Source organism: Gekko japonicus, unplaced genomic scaffold, assembly GCF_001447785.1.
Source record: "Gekko japonicus isolate JY-2015 unplaced genomic scaffold, Gekko_japonicus_V1.1 scaffold270, whole genome shotgun sequence".
In the NCBI taxonomy this organism is placed as follows: Eukaryota; Metazoa; Chordata; class Lepidosauria; order Squamata; family Gekkonidae; genus Gekko; species Gekko japonicus.
The window spans coordinates 743344-768015 of record NW_015170282.1 but is presented as its reverse complement, the minus strand read 5'-3'; the positions used below and the strand labels follow the sequence as shown (position 1 = coordinate 768015).

The 24672-nt window shown below is 46.9% G+C and overlaps 2 protein-coding genes across 2 annotated transcripts in view; one reads left to right on the top strand and one right to left on the bottom strand.

Moving 5' to 3' along the window:
• Nucleotides 1–2868: 2868 nt before the first annotated feature.
• On the bottom strand, nucleotides 2869–20054 carry XRCC3 (X-ray repair complementing defective repair in Chinese hamster cells 3). Its single transcript, XM_015417793.1, has 8 exons — nucleotides 19916–20054; nucleotides 17430–17514; nucleotides 14317–14454; nucleotides 10633–10845; nucleotides 8882–9036; nucleotides 4521–4733; nucleotides 3855–3904; nucleotides 2869–3088 (listed from the first exon to the last, which is right to left on the bottom strand). The coding sequence occupies exons 2-8, from the start codon at nucleotides 17482–17484 to the stop codon at nucleotides 2869–2871; spliced, it is 1044 nt and encodes a 347-aa protein (XP_015273279.1). The 5' UTR covers nucleotides 17485–17514; nucleotides 19916–20054.
• A 422-nt stretch (nucleotides 20055–20476) lies between these two features.
• Nucleotides 20477–24672, top strand: part of ZFYVE21 (zinc finger, FYVE domain containing 21) — a 27267-nt gene continuing 23071 nt past the window's right edge. Inside the window, 1 exon segment of the mRNA XM_015417799.1 lies at nucleotides 20477–20650. Coding sequence (XP_015273285.1) covers nucleotides 20519–20650 — 132 coding nt within the window. The 5' untranslated portion in view covers nucleotides 20477–20518.

Below are 24672 nucleotides of genomic sequence, written 5' to 3'. Positions count from 1 at the left end.
CCTTGTTGTTGGATCCCCAAGCATCGAGAATAAATCCACGTTTTCAAGAAAAGCAAAATTTATTTCAAAGCGTTGAAGACATACTCAAACACGTTCTTTGTTAGAACTGGGGATACACAGTTAGGTCAAGCATAATAAAGGAACTTCAAATAGATACAGATCCAATGAATTGCTTTCCCGCTGGCGGGCTAATGAAACGGTTGCGCGCCCAGTACGTGGGAACCAGGCCGGACATCAGACAAAACACAGGTGGCAGTACTCATGGGAAAATCAATAGGCAAGCATTACAGCATCTTCTCCCCCACACAACCTCCAGCAGTTATCTTACGCATTCCAAAGCAGGAGCAGGATGATAGAAACCAAGCCGGGTGTAACAGGGAAAAGATATGTACACAGAAGTCACAGAAAACAGAATGGCAGCTTGCTGACACTTGTCCCATGTAGCTCCAGTAACTTGATGAATTGCAACCCCTTCCAAAATGCGGCCGTCGGGCTTCCTCAGCTGCAAAACAGAACATCGAGCGACAGCCTTTTATCGTGTCCTGTTAACGCTGACACACGGTGTGGGTCCCCCAGCTCCCCATTTCAGCATTTAAGTGGCATTTGCGTTCATTGACAGCATTGGTTAGAGCACACCCCCTAGAAGTGCGATTAAAATGCCCTCCCTGCCGAGAGAAAAGCTGCCGTTCAGCTTAGTTTTTTGAAAAGCAAGCACATTAATTGCAGCCTCCATGCCTTTCCCGCAATAAACACCTTCTCGACGACTCTTTGCCCCTGCTTACTAGCACTCCAGGTGGTCTTAGAAAGGGTCACAGTTTGCCATGCACCACTTCCTTCTCGCTTTCAATACAGCTGTGGAACAACTTGTTTCAGAACTGCTGTCTTGTCCCTTTAGGAATGACTCCAGCTGAACCACAGAGATATCATCTGTAATTGATTGTCCACTTAGAATTGTGGGGTAGTTCCTTAAGCACACCTTTACAGACATCTGTCTTGTTCCATAATATGAATAAACACTTCTAGAATAGTTCCCCCCCCTTTCCATAAGAGCACCTTTTAGAAAAGTAGCTCTATAAAGGCAAAGGTTCAATCTGAAAAGGCCCAGAGTTAAGCGCTCCTCCCAATGCAACCTCCGTGCGGTGTTAAAAGTAACATTTAAGCTAGTAAAACTCAAAAAGTGTACAGACGAAGCACTGAATTTCTGCTAGTGTCTGCAGGATGTAGTTTTAATAGTGGACAAATCAGTACGTTAACTTTGTAGATAGTATTAACGGAAAAAAACCTGAACACTAACACATCAAGGCTGGAAAACTGTAGGAATGTTGGAGTTCTGTAAAAGGTTCCACTGATTTCTGGATATGAAGTATGGTTGTGTTGTACATATGAGCTGAAAATGAAATGTGTAGTGCTTGACTGCAATTGTTTACAATGTTAAGTTGAAATGCACAAAGTGTTAGACGGTTTTTTTTTTCCCTTGAAAGCTGCTATGTTGTGTTAAAAGTAACGAAATAGAGACCCTTGCTGGTAAGCAAGATAAGTTGTGTTGTATCTGAACACTCTATCATGTACATACTTCCCCTAAACCCCCCATTTTCTGCTCTGTAAGAATCCAGAGCTTTATTCCATGCTAACTTCTAGAATCAAATTAAATGTAGTGTGGGAGAGACTCTGTTAATGCTAAACTCAGGACTTGAGCGGTATTCTGAATGACATATGAGAAACACGAAGCTGCTGCTGAAAACGGGAGCTTCGGGTAGTGTTCTCTCCTCCCTTCTGTAAAGTATCCACAGTTTCCTTGGTGTCCTCTGCCCTTTCAGCTGTGCGTTCTTCCCTCCACACCCATTTCACAACACAGGCTGCAGCTTGTGGAGCCAAGGAAACGCACAGCATGCTGGGGAATGGAGATGAGTTCTACAGGCGAGGGCAGGAGAACTGACACAAGGCTGCCAATTTTGGTGGCAGCCGTGTGCTTTTTGGTAATGTGGACTTCTGCCCCTAGAGATTTATGTATTATAGAGCAGAGTTATATGTGAGTTAAGATACCACTGGACTGAAGCGCGAAAGAGTTAGTTCCTTTACCATTAAGCTTTTCAAACTACAATGCATCTCTTTGAGGAGAAAAGCATTTTTAACTGCATTAAAAAATTCACATCAAAGCACCGAGGCTACTCTAGTCAGTGAAGGTTTGACAAGGTAACAGTGTCAATAAAGACAAGGGAAACCTTTGTTCACTGGATGTATTAGAATTACCTTCTTGCTTTAGATTGGAAAGATCCTAAAACAGAAACTTGTTTAAAACTTTGAAGAGGTTTTTTTAAAAAATGCGTTAAGCCAAACTTGAATGTTAAAAAGAACTCCCTAGATTCCATTCTTAAAAGAAAATACAATTTTCAGTTCAGCGCCAAACAATAATAAATCACTGATGGATTTTTTTTTTGTAAAAAAAGCTCCATTTCTTGATTTTCCACTAAACCAACTGTGCTCTCAGCTTGCCACTTCAGCTCACCAAATACATTTTTATCCAGAAAAAACAGCACTAGAATATAGAGCAGAGGACAAAAAATGCCCGTTCTCCTCCTCTAAAACAGCAACGTGATTCCACAAGTGCATAGCACATTTCCATTAAATGACTCCTGTTGTTTTTTTTAAAAGCCTGTTACAGAACTGTGGTTCATTCTGAAAATGTTATCATGTAAAGCTTCTTTGGCATTTTCAAAGTATAAAAATAAAATATTGAAACAAACCTTACTGGCGTGTAAACGTGGCTTCTTTACGCATCTCGGGAATGCTAACCTGTCGGTGAAACAGTTAATCCATTTATAAACAAAAGGAGGGAGAAGACTTTTACCTCCCCAACTTTGCTTCATGTCATGTCGGAGTCTCCGTCCTCGTTCCTTTCACTCCTTGCGCGTTCACTGTGTAATAGCAAGCAGACTGGGGCAGGTGGGGCGCAAAAACCACTCTCATTATCCGTAACGTGCTTCCGGCAGGCTGGACTAGATGCCCTGTGCGGCTTACCATCAGCCTCATCAGCAGTTGGTTGGACCAAGTGATTCCGAGTGCTGGAACAACACTCCTGCCCGTAGAGCTGAAAAATGGTATTTAGTAGATGCAGTTATTTTAATTTTCATCCCACCACCACCTTCTAGGGGTTCAGGGTGGCATATGTGACCCAATTCCTCCATTTTAGTCCCTTTGCACAAACAGCCCTGAAAGGTAGGTGAAACGTCACATCTGAGCAGGGATTTGAACCCAGGTCTCGCCGGTCTTTGCCTGACACTAACCACTACAGTGCTTCAGTAGGATTCTCATTAGGACAAAGTTTGGACAGCCAAGTAATCTAAGCTTCATCTGCTAGATCAAGTGAAGACTGATCTTGATCACTTAACTCTGATCAGAAATGTTTGTACTAGTGAGCCATCAGGAGTGGAAGAAAAAAACACATGCTAAAATCTGCTTAGCAATCAAATTACAATTTAAGGTAAGACCTCCCTAGCTCTTTGGACAGTATGCAAAATCCAGTTTCATCGTCTCCCTTAACCAACTGATGTCTCTAATGGCTGCTAGCCTTCATTCTCATCGTAACCTATTCAAATCAAGGCTGTGTAGAGGAAAACCAGTTTTAACCCCCTGCAGATTATTAAATGAGTCGTAGCCTCTGGTCAGGTTCCTAATCCATTGTGGTTTTCTGTTTGCTGCACATGTCTCAAAAGACACGTCTCTTGTCAGTGGTGACCATGGCCTTTCCCTTGGTACAAGTGCTATTTCAATGGAAGAGAAACAGTTTAAGCCTCACATTTCACTTTGAACAGGGTTCACACCCGACGTATACATTCATCTCCTGTTGTACTCACCAAGGACTGCTGTGATCGTCAGTGAGGGCCTCACCCATAGTATCAGTTACCTGGGTTATAAAAAATATGGAAGGTTTAGAAGGCACACATTTATCACAGTGTTCCCTCTAAGCTCTTCCCAGCGTTCTTTTAGGCTATGGCTCAGTCCCGCCATAACACAGACCCACAATTTATTACCCACCTTGGTCAAGCAGGAGAAAGGAGGGCATACCAATATTTTAAATACATTTTTAACCACAGTTAGCTCGTGAAACCAAGGTTTGGTTTGCGGGTGATCATTCAAACCCTGGTTTGCCTCAACAAATCCTAGGGGGTTTTTTCTGCCTTTGCTCTGGCCAAGCATCTCTGTAGCTGGGGTGTCAATGAAAGTGATGCCAGGATTAAGCCAGAACGTTCATTGTTGTACGTCATTCAAAACCCATAATTTAAGGCTAACCCCGGTTTAGAAACCCAACTTCCAAGTCAAATAATGATTACAGATCCTGTCTTGATGGACTCCAGCTATACCCAGCGGAGTGGCCTGCACTAAAACAGTCACAGTAACCATAACCATAGCTAGTTCAACTAAACTTTGGTTTTGTCCTATGTCTGAACGGAGCCTAAACCTACAGCACAGTTGGCCCTGTGAGAATCAATAGCAAACGTCAACAGTGATGGCCTTCTTACCTGATTAATGCACACTACCGGGGTCCGGAACGTGCTGCTTAATCGGTGAAGTTTGGCTCCGAACGTCTGCAAGTACTTGGCTTTGAGTACAGAGTCCTTAGCAGCAAACTCGCATCGGAATAAGGCTGCAATGGAATCGATGACGACCAGGCGCACCATGCCTCGCGCAAGCAGCACATTAATCCTCTTTGCGATGCATTCGTGGAAAGTCTCCTGCAAAGACCAGGAAGCTTCAGACAGCAGACCGAGGAAAGAGTTCAAGAGCTACGCGGTTCTAAGAGAATGTTCTAGAGCCTCGTTGGAGAATTGCAGGACATTTCAAGAAATGCAAGCTGAGAGTGTGGCTTCTGGCACCCTTTAGAGCCACAGCTTGGCTGACGAAGATGCCTCTGATGTTGGCACAAGGTCAGAAACTGATGGCCAGCCCAGCCCAGCATGCTGCAAGCTGTGGTTGACAAGCTCAGCAAGTCACATACAAGGATTAAACTGAAAATTAAGCCCTTCTTTTCTTCGTCTCTTTTGAGACTGGTTTTAAGACAGCTGGGAATTAGGGTGACGCAAGTGGGGACCTGTGACTCACAGGAGGATCCCACCCTCCTCGTAGCTAACCCCACCCATTCGCCATCTGGATCACATTCCCTGCCACTATGCGGGGAAGGGATAGTAGTGGCTCCCCTTCTCCCCTTCCTCTCCACTGCGCTGCCTCCTCCTGTCCCACAGTGGCTCCCCATCTATCTCTCATGGTGGAGCCCAGTGGCTCCCTGCCCCCACTGTTGTGGCTCCAAGCCTTTGCCTCCACATGATTCCCGCCCCCCCTCCACCATCACGGCTCCTGGCCTCCGTCATCAAACAGAGGAGGTTAAGTGTGTGTGGTCTATGTTTGTGCTTTTGCTTGGGGGGATAATTTAAACCCCCCCTCCATATATTTGTTCAATGTTAAACTTTCCTGCAAACTTGGGGGCTCCCTGTCAATGTGGCCCTGATCTGCAGATTTAAGTATCCACAGATAAGGGCCACACTTTGCTATTAGAATACATGGTCATACGATGGTCTTTCCACAAGTTGTCCTTCAACACACAAAGATGTCTTCCAATGGAGAATGGCTCCCTCTGCTGGAGAAAAAGTCTCTCTTTGTTGAAGGAACTCTTTTTTCCATTGCAGGAAAACCTGGTGTAAGGGAGTCATAAGGGGTGTAAGGGAGTCATGAGATGCAACTTGAGTACCAAGTTCGATCATTGGCCCATGTATGTAATTATTTCTATGTCGCTTCTCTTCCCCAGGGTGACCTAAAGCAGCTTAGACTATCAGTCGCCCCTCTTACATTTTATGTTAGCAACAACAACCCTGTGAGGTAGGCTAGACTGAGAGTGTGTGACCAGCCCAAGGTCATTCAGTGAGCTTCGACAGCAGAGTGGGGATTCAAACCCGGGTCTGCCGGGTCCCAGTTCAACACTCTAGCCCAGCCCCTTGGCTAGGAACTGTTTGGTGGGGGTACAGGAAGCTTAAATCAGATCACCACTAATTAGATTATTGACTAATCTAATTAGCAATAGCCTTTTATCTTGTCATGCAAGACTGAAGCTTCTCTATGTTGTCTAATCTGACTGACGAGGCAGGAAGAAGGCCAGGCATTGTTGGAAAATCAAATTGACTTCTTTTGTTGTGCTGACGGATAACAATACCAAAAATGCCGAAGGGAAAACAGGATGGCTTTTGCAAAGCAATTGGCTACGCAAGGTCAATCTATCTTTCAAAGCAGAACAATTCAATACAAAAGCTTTACATTATTACTCTAGCGGGGGGGGGGAGGGATGGTGCAGTTTTGCAGAATGCGATGCTGGGTGCAGAAACCCAATTTTTCTAGCGCTGGATTCTGTTCATACACATAGAATCACAGAGCTGGAAGGGTCCTCCAGGGTCATCTAGTCCAACCCCCTGCACAATGCAGGAAATTCACAAATACCCCCTCCCAAAAAAAAACCTTGCTCCAAGCCCAGAAGATGAAAAAACTCTTCCAGGATCCCCGGCAAAACTGGCCTGGAGAAAAATGGCTTCCTGACCCCAAAGTGGTGACCCAACACTTCCCTGGGCATGCAAGAAAGGGCCACGAGCAGTGTTCCCTCTAAGCTGAGTTAGTGTGAGCTAGCTCACAGTTTTTTAGCCTCCGACTCACAAACTTTTGTCTTAGCTCAGGAAGGACAGCTCCAGCGCAACCCAATTGATGCAGTAGCTAAATTGCTCGCTCATTACTTTAATGCCAGTAGCTCACAAAGTAGCATCTTTGCTCACAAGACTCCACAGCTTAGAGGGAACATTGGCCACGAGAACCAAGCATTGAAGCAACCCTTCCTGCCCTCCTTTTCAGGATCTGCCCGAGTTCACAGAATCAGCACTGCTGTCAGATGGCCATCTAGCCTCTGCTTAAAAACCTCCAAAGAAGGACATGAAGCTGCATTATACTAAATCACACCTTTTGGGTCCATCAGTGTCACTGTTGTCTACTCAAACAGGCAGCAGCTCTCCAAGGTCTTGGGCAGAGGACTTTTACATTACCTACCGCCAAATCCTTTAACTGGAGAGAGGGTGGAAACTGAACCCAGGACCTTCTGCATGCCAAGTAGACTGCTCTACCACTAAGCCGCACGCCTCCCCCATTTCATAATAAGCTCAGGCACATTCCTAACCATTACGGTTGAGAAAATACACTGGGAAGTATTTTGTGCGATTTGTTCAAGTCACAGGGAAGCTGAAGGAGCTATGCAGAGCTCTGGGAACCTGACGTCGTCTGCTCCCTGCCTTTGAAGGTTTGGCCAGTACAGCCCACACATTTTCTGTCTAGTGCATTTCCATCAAGAAGCTCAGGATGGATTATGTGCTTCACCCCCCCCGCCCCCCGTGTGACCCTCAGAGCAACCCGGCAGGCTCAGCTAGACACAGAGAGAGCACACCCCTGCCCCAAGGCAAAGCAGGCAAGCTTCAGAGAGGACTGGGAATCTGAACCCAGCGATCCCAAATTCTAGTCCCTAGTGTGGTCTCTTCCTTACATTTCTTTAGAACGAAGTTTAAGACCAACGAAGTTTTATTCATCTGAAGGCGCCACCGGACTCAAAATTTGTTCTGCTGATTTAGACCAACATGGCTACCCCCCTGGATTTACATTTCTTTAGTCATTAAGGGCAGAACCTTTCCTGTCTGTCTCTCCTGAGCGACTGAGAGAGTCTGGGAAAGCAGGCTATGACACAGCAGCAGAACTGGAGGAAGAAGCAGAAGACAGCCAATCTCTTGTGGGCCTGCTTTGGCCCCCGGGCCGCATGTTTGACACCCCTACTCTAAGGGCTTTTCTCTTGTTTTGAACATTCTGCAGAGAGTCTCCATGCAGCCTTGACATTCACCGACTGCTATTTCCCTTCATGCTCTGGAATACTTCCACTGAAATTTAGGAAAAGGCTAACTTTATATTCTGTAACAATCTCCTGACCTTTTTGGCTGATATTTACTGCGACATGACAGCCATGGAGATGAGTCAGTCAGCCATGGAACATGAGCTCTCAGCATGAATAATGATTATCTTATCAGTAGTCTTTGGCAAGAGTCCCCCTTCAGCATTTCTGGTTCGGTGGCTGTGTTGGTCTGAAGTAGAAGAGCAAGAACAGCAAGTCCAGCAGCACCTTAGAGACTGAGACGATCTCCATGGTATAAGCTTTCGAGAGTCAAAGTTCAGGCTAGCCTGATCCCGTCAGATATCAGAAGCTATGCAGGGTCGGCCTTGGCTAGTACTTGGAAGGGCGACCTCCGAGGAATACCAGGGTCAGGACGCAGAGGCAGGCAATGGCAAACCACCTCTGAAACACTTCTTGCCTTAAAAACAAGTCTAGCTTGTCACCTAGTGGCATGTAATGCTAAAGGAGCTAGAACTTCTGGCTGCCAGACAATCTTAGGATCTCCTGGCTATTCTACACACACTGCTGTACGATAATTAATTAATTAGCTCCCTTTAGTCAGATGACGCTTAAAAGCTTATCCCCTGGAAATCTCGTGGGTCTTTAAGGTGCTCCTGGAATTTAGTCTTGCCCCTACAACATTTATTTGCATCTGTACAAAACTGGACTCCATAGCTTGGATCCACCAAGGATTTCCACCCACAGTGCACAACTTTCTCACCTCCTCTCTCCGGCTGCAACCTGAAATGCCCCCCCAAACAATTCTGCTCCTCCAGGACTAGCGGGGTGGGGGGGTGTCATTTCAGGCTGCAGGGGAGGGAGGTGACAAAGTCCTTCTCTGCAGGTGGAAATCCTCCCCCCGCCGCCCAAACACTGTGCCGGATTCCACACAGGACACCCAAGAGTCGGCTGGGTACTTACGATGTCGGCTGCGTGTTCGACAAAAATGCTGTTCCCAAACTTTATCTTCTGCACGATGTCGTGTGGAACATCGGCTCTCAGCTGGGACTGGCGCTCAATCAGCTGCTGGAGGCGCTTATGGGGGAAAGCGTCTTCTGTGCAAATGTAAACAGCACCTGCAACAGAATGGGACTTTGGGGACGGTTCCCTTCTCGCTGCAGCCAGTCTCGAAAGCACTGCTATCATGTTGGTTTTGTGGCACTGCTGCAGAAAGATTTCACAACAGCTTCCCCCCCTCCCCTTGCCATCCCAAAGTCTGTTCTTAGCACTTAGGCCGCAGCAGCCACTGAGGGGTGCCGTCAGACGAAAGGAGGACTCTTATGGTGCAACGCTAAGAAAAGCTATACACTTCTAAGTCCACCAAAGTCAATGGGTTTAAGAGGGTATCATTCTGCCCTTAAGTTTTCAGCAAAACATTGGGAAGAACTTCCTGACAGAGTGGTTCGTCAGTGGAACAGGCTTCCTTGGGAGGTGGTGGGCTCTCCTTCTTTGGAGGTTTTCAAACAAAGGCCAGATGGCCACCTGACAGCAGTGCTGAATCTGTGAACTTAGGCAGGTCATGAGAGGGAGGGCAGAAAGGGGTGCCTCAGTGCTTGGTTCTCATGGCCCTTTCTCACATGCCCAGGGAAATGCCGATCGCCACTTTGGGGTCAGGAAGCTATTTTTCTCCAGGCCAGTTTGGCTGGGGATCCTGGAGGTTTTTTTTGTCATCTTCTGGGTGTGGTCACTGGGGGCATGGGGGGGGAGTTATTTGTGAATTTCCTGCATTGTGCAGGGGGTTGGACTAAATGACCCTGGAGTTCCCTTCCAGCTCTATGATTCTAAGATTCTATAAGTACTGTTGGGGCACTAAGACCAGGACTATGTGTATACAACAAGAATGGAAAACAGAGGGAAAGCATGAACTGTGATACGGGATGCGAAATCTATTTAATGGGGGGGGGAATGCAAATTCGCACCCTTGTTACTCCTTGTAGCAATTTACTGCTATCAGTGCAGTATCCAGGGTTTCAGAGTGCGGAATGGTAACTTTCTTTTCTAGTGCAAAAACACGCACAGCCCCAACTAAGCCTAACATCTCTGGTTCGTTTATATGAAGAGTCCCCAACCTTTCTGCGCCTGTGGGCACCTTTGGGGTTCTGACACAGCGTGGTGGGCACAACCACAGCATGGCCCCTACGGGAAGTGGAGCCAGCCCACACACATGCACACAGAGAAAACCCAAGCGCAGGGGGAAAAGAGGATTAATTTAAAAAAAAATACACTGGGAAAGGGTGAGAGAATAAAACCAACACCGTGGTTATTTCAATCCGTACAGTCAGTTAGATCTCTAATGGCCAACTGGGTAGAAGCCACATTTGGCATCACCCATTGCTAGAAACACTTGGCGGGCACCACGAAAGGTGCTGGCAGGGGCCACGGTGCCCACAGGCACCACGTTGGGGAACCCTGATTTATACCCTGCTCTTCTCCCCAATGGGAACCCGAAGTAGCTTACAACCATTTTATCCTCTCGAAAACAACCCTTCGAGGTAGGTCAGGCTGAGAGAGTGTGACTGGCCCATGATCGCTCAGCAAGCTTCCATGGCAGAGTGAGGATTTGAACCTAGGACTCTCCCCAGGTCCTAGTCTGACACTTTGACCGCTACACCACAGCGGCTCTTAAGAGATCACAGACCTGCTAAGGAGACAGGCAGGAGAACATTTCTTACCGGATTCTAGCCCACCGTGTTCATACGGATATTGCACAGAAAGGCAGAGCTGCAAACCGATTTGCGTCTTCCCGGCCGAGCTCTCGCCAGCGATTTCAGTAATCCCCGTCAGAGGGATGCCGCCTCTTAGCAAACCATCTAGGACGGGGCAGCCCAGGCTTAGCTTCTGGCGTTGGGAAGTGCCGAGGTTTTCATCTTGGAAGAGCTGCAGTGCTACAGGACAGATAGAGAAGAAGGGAGAAGAATGATAGAATGTGAGAGCTGGAAGGGACCTGGCAGGTCATCTAGCCCAACCCCCTGCACTCTGCAGGAGCACAGCCGAAAGACAGCCCTACGACATACCCGAAAGATGGTCGTCCAGCCTCTGCTTGAAAACGCCCAGCGGAGGAGCATCCCCCACCTCCCGAGGCAGCCTGTTCCACTGCTCAACCACTCTGACAGTGAGGACGTTTCTCCTGATATTTAGCCGGTATCGACTCCTTGTAATTTCCACCCATTAGATCTAGATCTAGCAATCCGGAGCAAGAGAGAATAGATCCGCTCCATCTTCTACACGACAGCCCCTCAGATATTTGAAGACTGCCATCATGTCCCCTCTAAGCCTTCTCCTTCCCAGAAAATGCAGCACTGATTGTTCACCTGGGAGGAAGCTCCGAACAGAACCGTTGCACCTGTTTGGGAGGACTGTCCCCTCACCCTGTGCGCATCAGATCCAAACCAAGGACTCGAGGACAGATTTGATCAAGTGTGGGAGACCGAGGGCAGCGGCTAAGAGGGCAGCAATTGCTATTCCCTCCTAGTGTAGGCAAAGTTCAGGCCAGTTTACATACAAAGTTCAGGCCACTCTGTAGAAACAAACAGGCTGGGTCCTCCAGTCAGCAAGCGGAGGGCACCTTCCTTTTCTGCCAACAGTCTCCCCCTGTGACCGCCACAAAACTGGAACCTGGGAAGCCGGGGGGGGGGGGGGGGGAACCCCGGGGAGAATCCCAGTGGGGGGGGATCCCAGTAGAATCAGACAAAACAGCTCACTGCCCCTTTGTTGTCAGCACCTTTGCCAGCGGAAAATCAGGTGAGGGGGTCACAAGGCCCTGCCGGGAAAGATCCACTCCCATGAACCTCCATGTTCAGAGTCAGTCAGCCTCTGAATCCTGCTGCCAGGAGGCAACATCAGAAGAAAAAGAGTTGGATTTATACCCCACCCTTCACTTGGGAGTCTCAGAGTGGCTTACAATCTCCTTCCTTTCCTCTCCCCACAACAGACACCCTTTGAGGGAAGTGGGGCTGAGAGAGCTCTGAGAGAACTGTCCTTGAGAGAACAGCTCTGAGAGAATGTGACTGACCCAAGGTCACCCAGCTGGCTGCATGTGGAGGAGTGGGGAATCAAACCCAGTTCTCGCAGATTAGAGTCCGCCGCTCTTAACCACTACACCAAACTGGCTCTCAAGGGACTCTATGCCCCATTGTTGGCCCTCCGGAGGAACTGGTTGGCCACTGTGTGAGACAGGATGTTGGACTAGAGGGGTCATTGGTCTGATCCAGCGGGGCGCTGCTTATGTTTTTATAAACACCCTTGTGCCCCTGGCTCATAGAATCCAACTTCTATATATCCTTGGAACCAAGATCTTGGGACTTTCACTTGAAGATCCTTATCCTGAGATACCCACAGCAGTATCCCCAACCCAACAAATCCCCGGTTGTTTGAACAGCTTTTCTCTCAGTCCAAGAGGGCTTGAGAGGAGGGAACCGAAGCACCAATTGTAGCTGGGGCACGCAAGTGTCATCTCTTTCCATGATGAATGACTTCCAGTTCTTAAACAAATTTCTATTCTGGAACAACCACCATTTGTCTACACACGCAGGGAATTCAAAACTGTTCCAGCCACGCTTAATTTTCTCATAATACTCAGGCTACTCCATTCTTTTCAATGAGTTCTGGGCCATCATAGATAGTTTCCTCTCTATTTATGTTTGGGGTCCCCAAAATGGTGCCTGCCCAGTGTTTTTAGAAAAAGTGGGCGAGGCCCGGTGGGTCTTTTGCCCAGCATGGGTTCTGATTGGCCACCAGAGATTCCAATGACTATGCAGATTCTTTAAAACGTTGCTCTGGCAGCTGCCTCCACCACAGCTCAGGGATCTTCACTACAGCAGCCATTTTGTGGCCGGCTCTGCCTCCTGTAGCAGCTGTTTTATGGCATCCATTTTGTGGCTGCAACCACCATGCTGTGTAAGAATTCCACGCCAGTTTGGTGTAGAGTGGTGGACTCTAATCTGGAGAACGGTTTGATTCCCCGCTCCTCCACATGCAGCGGTGGACTCTAATCTGGAGAACTGGGTTTGATTCCCCATTTCTCCACATGCAGCCAGCTGGGTGACCTTTGGTCAGTCCCAGTTCTCTCAAGAGAGCAGTACTTTCAGAGCTCTCTCAGCCCCACCTAACTCACAGGGTGTCTGTTGTGGGGAGAGGGAAGGAAGGTGACTGTAAGAAGGTGACTGAAAGGTTGGACAACACTTTCAATTACCATGTCAGATTACACAGGGAAGCCATTGAAATTCACCAACATAAACATAATTTCAACACGAAAGAAGAGTTTAAAAATAAATAGGACATGGCTTCCTGTCCTGAAAAACACAAAAGGCTTTACATCAGACAATAGCACTACAGTTAAGATTAGAATTTCAACAACCTCCTCAGGAAGCAGGAAACCTCCTCAGGAAACAAAAGAACCTCCTCAGGAAAGCTCCTCCATTAGCATGTCCATAGCCTGTTGAACTCCTACAAGACAATGACTCAGCCCTACCCACCTTCTGGAGTAGATATAAATTTACTGCCTACCATTTTCTTCTCACCTTGACACAGAGAGTATTCCATCTTTCTGTGTTTATACCTCTGAGGATGCCAGTCACAGTTACTGGCGAAACGTCAGGTTCTACAATGCCAAGACCACGGCCACACATCCCGGAAAATCTACAGCAACTAGTGACTGTAAGTCTCTCCAAAACTCCTTTGGGTAGTGAAGAGCAGGATATAAAACCAACTCTTTGTCTTCAAAGGTGCCCACAGGCTCAAAAATTGGGAACCTCTGATTTATGTAATTTATAATCCACCTTTCTCACTAAGGATCAAAGCAGATTACAAAATACTAAAAAAAACACCAAAATTCAGACAGCGTGAGCTCTCTGACGAACAATGCAACAAGACCAGAATTACAGAATTAGAAAACACAAACAGAAAACTGTCTAAGATATGACATACTATAAACAATGTAGAGAGCAGATTACCAAGGGAGAAGACAGCGCCCCAAGTTAAAACAGTTAAGAGCCCTTGCTTCACAATAATTTTTTTGACTTAGCTTTCAAACTGCTTCGAACGAAGATTAATCCTTCTTAGTGCACCGACAAGTCAGAACCCAAAAACAAGCAATATGCCTTCTCTCAGGGTAACTAACTGACAGTGTAATCCTAAAGAGAGTTGAAGCCAGTGAGTTTAGATGAGTGTAATTCCAACAGACCTTCCTAGGCAAAGCATCTCCGATCTAAGCCGCTCGCCATAAAACTTGCGCTGAAAACCTAGACAGACTTATTCCAGTTCAAGCCTGCCGAAATCAAAATCCTACAGACATCCTTTCTCCATCACACAGGTACAGACAAAGGTGCGTTTCGCCCCCAAAACAAGGAAACTCTTACCCGTAAGGACTGAGTTCTTTCTCAGTGCACCAGAAACGGCTTTTAGTAGGTACTGTATGTCCGTACTGGACAGTTTGGTCAACCTTTGCAAATCTGCTCCTGAAAGATTCAAAACCTCTTTGATGGATCTTAGGTTAGCTGGAATGAGAAAAGTGATTAAATATGACTGGTTTTATTTCTTTCCCCATATAATGAATAAATAATAAAAAATTATTATTATTAACCCTTTTCACTGTTGTTGCCAAAGAAAGTTGCTGCATTTATTTATTTATTTAATTGCATTTATATCCCGCCCTCCCCGCATGCGGGCTCAGGGCGGCTTACAAGACATAGGTGTAATACAATACCACAGTTACACAATGAAGGCACACAATGCAATAAAATACAGTTAAAACAATTTAAAACAATTAATTTGTTTTACTTCTTGATCGATGCAGACCTCACTCAAAGCATTTCAGCTCAAGCGGCAGTTTAATTTTAGGCATGATCTACTGGAGAGGCGCTGCTGGATTTCACAGAATTTACGTTTGAGGAAATGCACAGAGGGTTGCAAGACTTACAGGACAACCCTAAGCATTTATGTCCTTCTGCGTCTACTGACTTCCATGGATTTTGAAGGGTGTGACTCTGCTTAGGACCACAGTGTTACTCCCAGGAAAATGTTCTTAAGATTGCAGCATAAGCCCCACTGGCCCTGACCTGGATAGCCCAATCTCATCAGAACTCGGAAGCTAAGCAGAGCCGGTCCTGGTCCAGTAGTTGGATGGGAGACCAACCAAGGAAGTCCAGGGTCGCTACGCAGAGGCAGGCAATGGCAAACCACCTCTGAACTTCTCTTGCCTTGAAAACCCTACGGGGGTTGCCATAAATTGGCTGCAACCTGACTAGAGATGTAAAATTTCTGGAAATTTTGAAGCTCGGGAAAAAACCCGTTTTTTCCCCAGTTTTTTTCGGGGGAAAACAGAAATTTTCGGAAAAATTGAAAAAAAATGCTACATTAGCACTTCTTTTGTCTTTTCTAGATTGAAAGTCATTCTGCTACTTTAGGAACATAAAATATGACTAGGGACATTTTTACTTGGCATGAAATTATCACAACTAGCATATTAAAAATATAGTGTATCCAAACAGTTATTACAAACAGAATACCCGCCCACATGCAAAAACAAAACTGAAACCTTTTTATTTTCTTCTGACAATAGCACCTCCTAAAGGAAGAAATGCACCTTGTTCTTGCATTGGAGAGTTCAGTTTGTAACCTAGGACTTGCTTGTCCTCAGTGCACAGAAATTAGATCAATCTGATACCATATATATATATATATTAGAAATGATTTGGAAAATATTTGAACACCTTGTCTTAAAATATTTTATCCATCATGTTAAAATAAAATGTTCTATAATCAATTTTTTTTCTTTTCTTTTTTCAATTTTTCCAATTTTTCGGAAAAAAACAAAAAAGGCTTCAGGAAAAAAACCGTTTCCCCCCCGAATTTTTCCGGGTTTTTTCCGGGCCTTCACATCTCTAAACCTGACAGCACCTTACACACACACACAATTTTGCAAAGACATACTGCTGAAACGGGTGGGATTTATTTTTCAGTAAACATAAATAGGCTCAGACTGGAATGAGAAAAGAACACTTAGCAGGCAGTAGTCGCAGCCTACCCAGCCGTGAAATTCAGAGGGTAACTTCCCCAAGCCAAAAGCGAAAGTAGCAAAACTCAAGTTTAGAGGTTAAACCCACAATCACCAGCAATGCTCCCTCTAAGCTGTGGAGTCTTGTGAGCAAAAATTCTACTTTGGGAGCTACTGGCATGAAAGTGGTGAGCGAGCGATTTGGCTGCTGCATAAATTAGTCTGCTCTGGAGCCATCCTTCCTGATCGAAGACAAAAATGTGTGAGCTGGAGGATAAAAAACGGTGAGCTAGCTCACACTAACTCAGCTTAGAGGGAACACTGATCACCAGGTGTGCAAACATGGGAACCGGACTCAAGAGATGTTATCTTTTTATATTTTTATTTAAATGCAACAAGTTACCTTTTTTAAGAGCTGCAATCACTCTGGGGTTCATGTCGAGCTGATCCCAGTCCATTTCTTAAAAACTGCTGGGCCACACAATGTCCTGCAATAGGGTAGACAGAGATAAAACGTAGATCAGAAGGAGCAGTGGCAAGGGAGACTGAGCCTTTAACCTAGTGGCAAAATTCCTATTTTTTTGGATTGCATCCAGCAGCAACAATATCTCACCCACAATCTCCTTCTGTGCTGCTCCTAGCCTGGTCCAGCCTGAGTAGCCCTTCCACTTATCCTGAGCTGTTTTTATGACCTAATCTGCCCTGGCAAACTTCAATATGAGCCACTCCCTGATCCGAATGCACAATACTAGTTCCCAGCTGTCATTTTAACAAAAATATCCACTGCTTTTCACTGTGGAATTGTAAGAGGACAACCTGCACCTTTCCCCTTATAACTCAGCACTGAAAAGGGCTAGAGACTTACTTTTTAAAAAACGGTTAAGCTGTGCACTAATACATTACTTCAATGGGTTGTTCTAACATTAGGGCAATGTATCAACGGCCAGTTCTTTAAGCCAGGAAAGGTCCACCAGGGTGTGCATGTGTGGAAAATGGCAACCACGAGAGCCGAGGCAAGGAAAATGGTGTCAATATGAACAGGACCTGCAAAAATGCACAACTTTCCATTCACACAATGTACAAAGGCTCATTTTCTCAAAAGACCCTACCAGACAAAGTATGGGAAAGATCACAGCAAAGCAGGGGAAAACACCAGCACTGAACACACCAGAAGTGGACAATTAGTGGACAGTGTCTCTGGATGCTCCCCAAAACAGTGCTGCTGTAAGGAAGCCAAAGTGAAAAAAAGCATCCATGTGGTAACAGCCTAATCTTACAGGAAAGGAACAAAAAATTACCTTTCTCCACCTCCCTATCCACTTTCTGCACAAGAATAATTTTAGAAACCTCTATCATCCCCCCTTTCTTTCCCCTCCCATTCCTGGACTGGTCAGGGGAGGAGAGAATCTACACATATGGGAACCGGACTCAAGAGATGTTACCTTTTTATATTTTTATTTAAATGCAACAAGTTACCTTTTTTAAGAGCTGCAATCACTCTGGGGTTCATGTCGAGCTGATCCCAGTCCATTTCTTAAAAACTGCTGGGCCACACAATGTCCTGCAATAGGGTAGACAGAGATAAAACGTAGATCAGAAGGAGCAGTGGCAAGGGAGACTGAGCCTTTAACCTAGTGGCAAAGTTCCTATTTTTTTGGATTGCATCCAGCAGCAACAATATCTCACCCACAATCTCCTTCTGTGCTGCTCCTAGCCTGGTCCAGCCTGAGTAGCCCTTCCACTTATCCTGAGCTGTTTTTATGATCTAATCTGCCCTGATGAAGGGGCAAACTTCAATATGAGCCACTCCCTGATCCGAATGCACAATACTAGTTCCCAGCTGTCATTTTTTTTTAAAATCTCCACTGCTTTTCACTGTGGAATTGTAAGAGGACAACCTGCACCTTTCTCCTTATAACTCAGCATTGAAAACGACTAGAGACTTACTTTTTAAAAAACAGTTAAGCTGTGCACTAATACATTACTTCAATGGGTTGTTCTAACATTAGAGCAATCTATCAACGCCCAGTTGTTTAAGCCAGGAAAGGTCCACCAGGGTGTACATGTGTGGGAAATGGCAACCACGAGAGCCAAGGCAAGGAAAATGGTGCTAATGTGAACAGGACCTGCAAAAAGGGATTGGATTCATACCCCGCCCTTCACTCGGAGTCTCAGGGCAGCTTACAAACTCCTTTCCTATCTCCTCCTAACAGACACCCTGCGAGGTAGGTGGGACTGAGAGAGCTCAATCGAGAACTCCTCTTTCAAGAACAGCTTTGACAGAACGAGGTCATCCAGCAGCTGCAAGTGGAGGAGTGTGTAATCAAACCCAGTTCTCCCAGATTAGAGTCTGCGCACTTAACCGCTACACCAAACTGGGTTTAGTAAAAGTGATCCAACCCACTGATCATATCAGTTTTTCAAAATATTCTTTTTCATGTGTAGTGAAGAGCACCAGTACAGTGTTCTGGATCAAGTGGCAGACTAGGATGCTGGGTGACCTGGGTTTAAATCACCACTTCTATCACAGACGCTTGCTGGGAGGCCTGTCAAAAACTCTCAGCATGGCTTACCTCACAAGGCTGTTGTGGGAATATGGAAGAGGGGGAAACGATGTTCCAAAGTAGCTCTGAGCATGAAATAGGGAGAAAAGCAAGATACAGACAAAATAAATGTGCCTATTGCATTTTATGGCCTTTAAGTGCCACTGCTTACAATTTTTTCTTTATACCCACTGTCAACTGACAATAGCACTTCCTATCTCTTTGATCAATATACAGAACGGATAATAGGGAAAGCTTATGGATTAGATTTAGATAAAGGAGGAGTGAAAAGTGGTGGAAGGAACATTAGTAATTTGAGATATGCAGATGACACCACGTTACCAGCAGAAAACAGTGAACCCTTGAAATAACTCTTGATAACGGTTAAAGCATCAAGTGCCAAAGCTGGATTGCAGCTGAACATCAAGAAGGCAAAAGTAATGACTACTGAGGAATTACACAGCTTTAAGGCTGACGATGAAGAAACGGAAATTGTTCAAGATCTTCTGTTCTTTGGCTCCCTCATCAACCGAAAGGGAGACTGCAACCAAGGGGACTGCAAATAGACTGAGACTGGGACGGGCAGCCATGAAGAAGTTAGGGAAAATACTTACGGATAAGGATGTGTCACTGGCGATCAGGATCAGGTTAATTCATGCCACATTATTGACTCAATCAAGAAAGCCACAGCCCTCAGTTTGCAAAATATGAGCAAGGCTATTAGTGACAGAAGTCACTCACTGGTATAGTCAGTCACTGTGCCCCCCATCAGAAACTGCTAGGATGCCAGCCTCCAGGTGGGACCTGGGGATTCCCTGGAATTACAGCTCATCTCCCGACCACGGAGATCAGTTCCCCTGGAGGAAATGGATTCTTTGGAGGGTGGATTCGGTGGCATTGTACCCCACTGAGGTCCCTCCCTTCCCCAAGATCCGTCCCCAAATCTGCAGGAGTTTCCCAACCTGGATCTGGCAACCCTGCCCCCCATTCCCTGCCAGTGGCCTGGTAACCCTAGAACACACCGCACCCAGATCCTACCAGCATTATCTGCACATTTGAGCAGAGGCACCTTTAAGGTCAACGAAGTTTAATTCTGGATGTAAGCTTTCATGTGCACACTTCTTCAGAGACACTGGAAAAAACTTCCTCAAGCCTTACAGATGGGCTAGTTAGAGTCAAGATGCATAAGTATGCATCTTTCTTGACTCTAACTAGCCCTACCTGACCACTAACCCCCTACCTGTATATTCGGCTTGAGGAAGTTTGTTTCTCACTGTATCTGATGAAGGGTGCGTGCACACTTCAGCTCTTACCCAGAATTAACCTTTGTTGGTTTCAAGGTGCCCCGGATTCAAACTTTGTTCTGTGGCTTCAGACCAACACAACCACCCACCAGACTCTAGCATTATTTGTAGTTACCTTAATGTTTGCCTCGCCACGTTGCAATGCACGACTAAATCGCTTTCCCCACTACTTGCTCACAAGCAGACAGGGCGTCGGCGGGAAATAAAAAGACAGATACCCGCATGAACTTCCCAACAGCGCATCCATTACAAAACAAACCAGCCAAACCATTTGGCTACGAACGAGCTGGGCCCGCGCAAGATATTAGCCAATCACACCGCGCGGAAACCAACACTCGGCCAATCAGCTACGAGAAAGCTGTTCTCGCTCCTAAACGGCCTCCCCCTGTTTTTCACCACCGGACTCCACTCCAGCCCTAGACCAGAGTGGCAACTAAACTGCGCATGCGCTTTTGCCCCTCCCTCCCGTCGCGTTACACCCTTGGGAGGGAACGATTGGCTGAGAGGGTCACACCGAGGGGCGGGGCGCCCTGTCCGTCCCGTTGTGTGCGGGGCGGAAAAACAACACCTCCTCCTCCCTCCCTAAGTGGCACGCCCTCCGCTTTCATTGGCGCCTCGCGCTGCCCATCTTCGAAGGAGGCGCTGCTGATTGGGCAATCCTTGGTGGGCCAGCGGCTTGGGCGCGTCGCCGTGCGGCCGTGGCGGCTGTGAGGTGAAAATGTCGGGCCGAGAGGCCCGCGAGGGCAAGAAGTTGGTCCGCTCGCCCAGCGGGCTCCGGATGGTGCCTGAGAGCCGGGCCGCGCGGAGCCCCTTCGATCTGGAAGAGCCGCCGTGGGTGCCCGATAAGGAGGTAACGGCGCGGCGGCGCAGCCTCCCCCGGGTCCCTCCCCGCAGCCTCCGCCCCAACTCGGGGCTCCGGTGGGCCGCCTCCGCCGCGTCTGAATCAGCCTCGCCCCGGGTTCCTCGCTCTCTCGCGGGCCTCCTCCTCTCCCGGGGCTCCCTTTCTCAGGCAGCTGGCTGTGCCTTTGCATGCAGACGGAAACCTCCCTGCAAGGAGAAAACTAGCGCTGCAGGGAGAAGCGGGGTTTCTCCCCCCCCCCCGCCGCCGCGCGCGTACTGCTGGCTTTCTCTTTGCAGGGAGGGTTTCCTTTTTAGTGCGAAGAAACATTCAGGATCTGCCAGCGAGAGAGGCAACAGAGGAATGGCAGGAGACTGGAAGTGATGGTAGTGGGGGGAATGGGGTTTTTTTTGGTCCACGTTTTGTACACGTAAGATAGATCAAGATGGGTAGCACCTTAAAGACTAACCAGATTTGTGGCAGGGTGTGAGCTTTCGTGAGTCACTGCTTGCTTCTTCAGATACAGCTAGAAAGCGATAGATCAAGATGGGTAGCCGGGTTACTCTGGCTGCAGCAGTGGAAAAGAGCAAGAGTCCAGGAGCACCTTAAAGACTAACCAGATTTGTGGCAGGGTGTGAGCTTTCGTGAGTCACTGCTTGCTTCTTCAGATACAGCTAGAATGCGATAGGTCAAGATGGGTAGCCGAGTTAGTCTGGCTGTAGCAGTAGAAAAGAGCAAGAGTCCAGGAGCACCTTAAAGACTAACCAGATTTGTGGCAGGGTGTGAGCTTTCGTGAGTCACTGCTTGCTTCTTCAGATACAGCTAGAATGCGATAGACCAAGATGGGTAGCTGTGTTAGTCTGGCTGCAGCAGTGGAAAAGAGCAAGCGTCCAGGAGCACCTAAAAGACTAAGAAAATTTGTGGTAGGGGAGGAGCTTCTGTTAGCCACCGCTCACTTCTTTAGATACAGCGCTGTATGTGTAAAGAGTTAATTTATGGATGGCTAAAAAGACTTTCACAGGAGGAGGAGGAGAGCGGTGGCACCACAAAAGTCTCCTGTGGCCCAGGGAGCTGAGGCATATGGGGTAGCCAGGGCTGGTTGTTTCAGGGAACGGGACACTGTGGGTAGTGGTGCGGCTGGAACATCAAACTCTTCCTTACTGTGGTTTATTCACAGGACTTGTCTCCTGCCTTTCCGCCCTTGCAAGGTGGCCGACAACTTAAAACATACTTATAAAATTACATCGTAAAACCATTAAAATCAATCCCCCCCTTCCAAACCCACATCATTAAAACAATGTAGAAAAGAGCTAAAAAACAGAATTAAAGTACGGACAAAACAGTTAAAATACACACGATATGCTGGCTAGGATCATTGTGACTGTGGTTGGCGAGGTCTTTGGAAGGAAGAATCCATGAAAGGCTCTGAAGAACAGAATAAGGGCTTTTGTGTTGCGTGTGGATAGCGTTAATGGAGAACACTGCATAGTTTGGGCAGCAAGAGGGGTGAGTGATTTTGGTGGCAGAGTCCTGGGTAACATGGAACAGCAGAAAAGGAGACGGGTCAAGGGCGTTCGTAAGAATTTTCACCATAGGGCAGCAGAGGGGAAGGGTTGTCTGCTAGGAAGAAGCAGTGTGAACAGGTGACTGGTGGACCAACTATGGGGAATGAAGGAGAGGGAGGAATCAAAACGGAGGCTTTGTGCCTTAGTCGCTGGAGAAGACTCTTGAGAGTCCCTTAGAATTAAAGTACGGACAAAACAGTTAAACTACACTCGATATGCTGGCTAGAAAGGAGGGGATCATTGTGACTGTGGTTGGCGAGGTCTTTGGAAGGAAGAATCCATGAAAGGCTCTGAAGAACAGAATAAGGGCTTTTGTGTTGCGTGTGGATAGCGTTAATGGAGAACACTGCATAGTTTGGGCAGCAAGAGGGGTGAGTGATTTTGGTGGCAGAGTCCTGGGTAACATGGAACAGCAGAAAAGGAGACGGGTCAAGGGCGTTCGTAAGAATTTTCACCATAGGGCAGCAGAGGGGAAGGGTTGTCTGCTAGGAAGAAGCAGTGTGAACAGGTGACTGGTGGACCAACTATGGGGAATGAAGGAGAGGGAGGAATCAAAACGGAGGCTTTGTGCCTTAGTCGCTGGAGAAGACTCTTGAGAGTCCCTTGGACTGCAAGAAGATCAAATCAGTCAATCCTAAAAGAAATCAACCCTGATTGTTCCCTGGAAGGCCAGATAATGAAACTGAAGCTCAGATACTTTGGCCACCAAATGAGAAGGGCGCACTCACTGGAGAAGACCCTGATGCTGGGAAAGATTGAAGGTCAAAGAAGACGGGGACGGCAAAGGATGAGATGGTTAGACAGTGTCATCGATGCAACGAACATGAAATTGAGCAAACTCCAGAGGACGGCGGAAGACTGGAAGGCCTGGCGTGATCTGGTCCATGGGGTCGCGAAGAGTCGGACTCGACTGTGCGACTGAACAACAAAAAGCAAGGTAGATGGCGAATTTGTCATTAGATGTATACCAAAAGGAAAGGAAGACTTGAGGGGGGAAGTGAGAGGTTTGGTCTTAGATATGTTGACCGAGATCCCGAGTGTGGCAGTAAGAACTTGGCTTGTCCTCTGTGTATAGAGGGTGGTAGTGACAGCCATGGGACTGGTTGAGATTACCAAGGAATAGTATATAGAGAATCTGAGGAAATCCAACAGGAAGCTTCCCCCTTTAGAAAGGCTGAATGAGTTAATCAGCAGGTAATACCTGTTGCAGCCAGATAGACACACGAAGAAAAGGAGTTCTGCTAGCAGAAAAAGAGGTGTTGACTGAGCAATCAATGTGATCGGGACACTGTAGGACCCTTGTGCAATGCTGTGCTTGTTCCACGAAATACCAGCTTTCTTGGCAAGAAACTAGGAAGTGTAGCCTCAGATAGAAACAGCCCCGCAGAGGAGGCGTGGATCGTCCCAGGTTTCTTAGTCTGACTCCAGCGTCAGCCCCCAAATTAAGCTGCTGTAGGCATAACAATTTCCCAAGTCAGTGAAACCTTCATTGAGTTATTAGTAGCTGTTGCCTAGAGGGAGGTTTGCGATACTTTTTGTGCAGTCCCCAGGGGATATTGTAGGAGTGCGAACACACCTTTGTTCTCAAAACAGCAGTAATGTCATCCGTAGCATACCTTGATTCGGTACTGTATCCAGTGCCAGCTTTGCCTATTCCTTACTTTGTCGTTAGTATGGACAATACTACCTAAAACAGTGGTGGTGGAAGGTGCCGTCAAGTCACAGCCCCATAGGGTTTTCAAGGCGAGAGATTAACAGAGGTGGTTGGCCATTTCCTGCCTCTCTGTAGTGACCCTGGACTTCCTTGGTGATCTCCCATCCATGTTGTTAATCAGGGCCGACCCTGCTTATCTTCCAAGATGAGGCTAGCCTGGGCCAGCCAGGTCAGGATATGACCAGTGTTCCCTCTAAACTGGGTTAGTGTGAGCTAGCTCACAGGTTTTTTAGCCTCCGGCTCACACATTTTTGTCTTAGCTCAGGAAGGGACAGCTCCAGAGCAAACTAATTTATGCAGTAGCCAAATCACCCGCTCACAACTTTAATGCCAGCAGCTTACAAAGTAGGATTTTTGCTCACAGGACTCCACCGCTTAGAGGGAGCATTGGATACGACCTATAATATGCTGGGAAAGATTGAAGGTCAAAGAAGACAGGGACGGCAAAGGATGCGATGGTTAGACAGTGTCATAGATGCAACGAACATGAAGTTGAGCAAACTTCAGAGGACGGCGGAAGACTGGAAGGCATGGCGTGATCTGGTCCATGGGGTCGCGAAGAGTCGGACTCGACTGTGCGACTGAACAACAACAACATAATACGCTACTGCTATAAGAAACCACAAAAACATGGGAATAAATGTAGTCATAGTATATAGTTTATATATTTATATAAATATATGTTCTCATAGTAATACACCCACAGTCTGATGTATGTATGGTCTCAACGCTACACATGTTGGCTAATACACTTC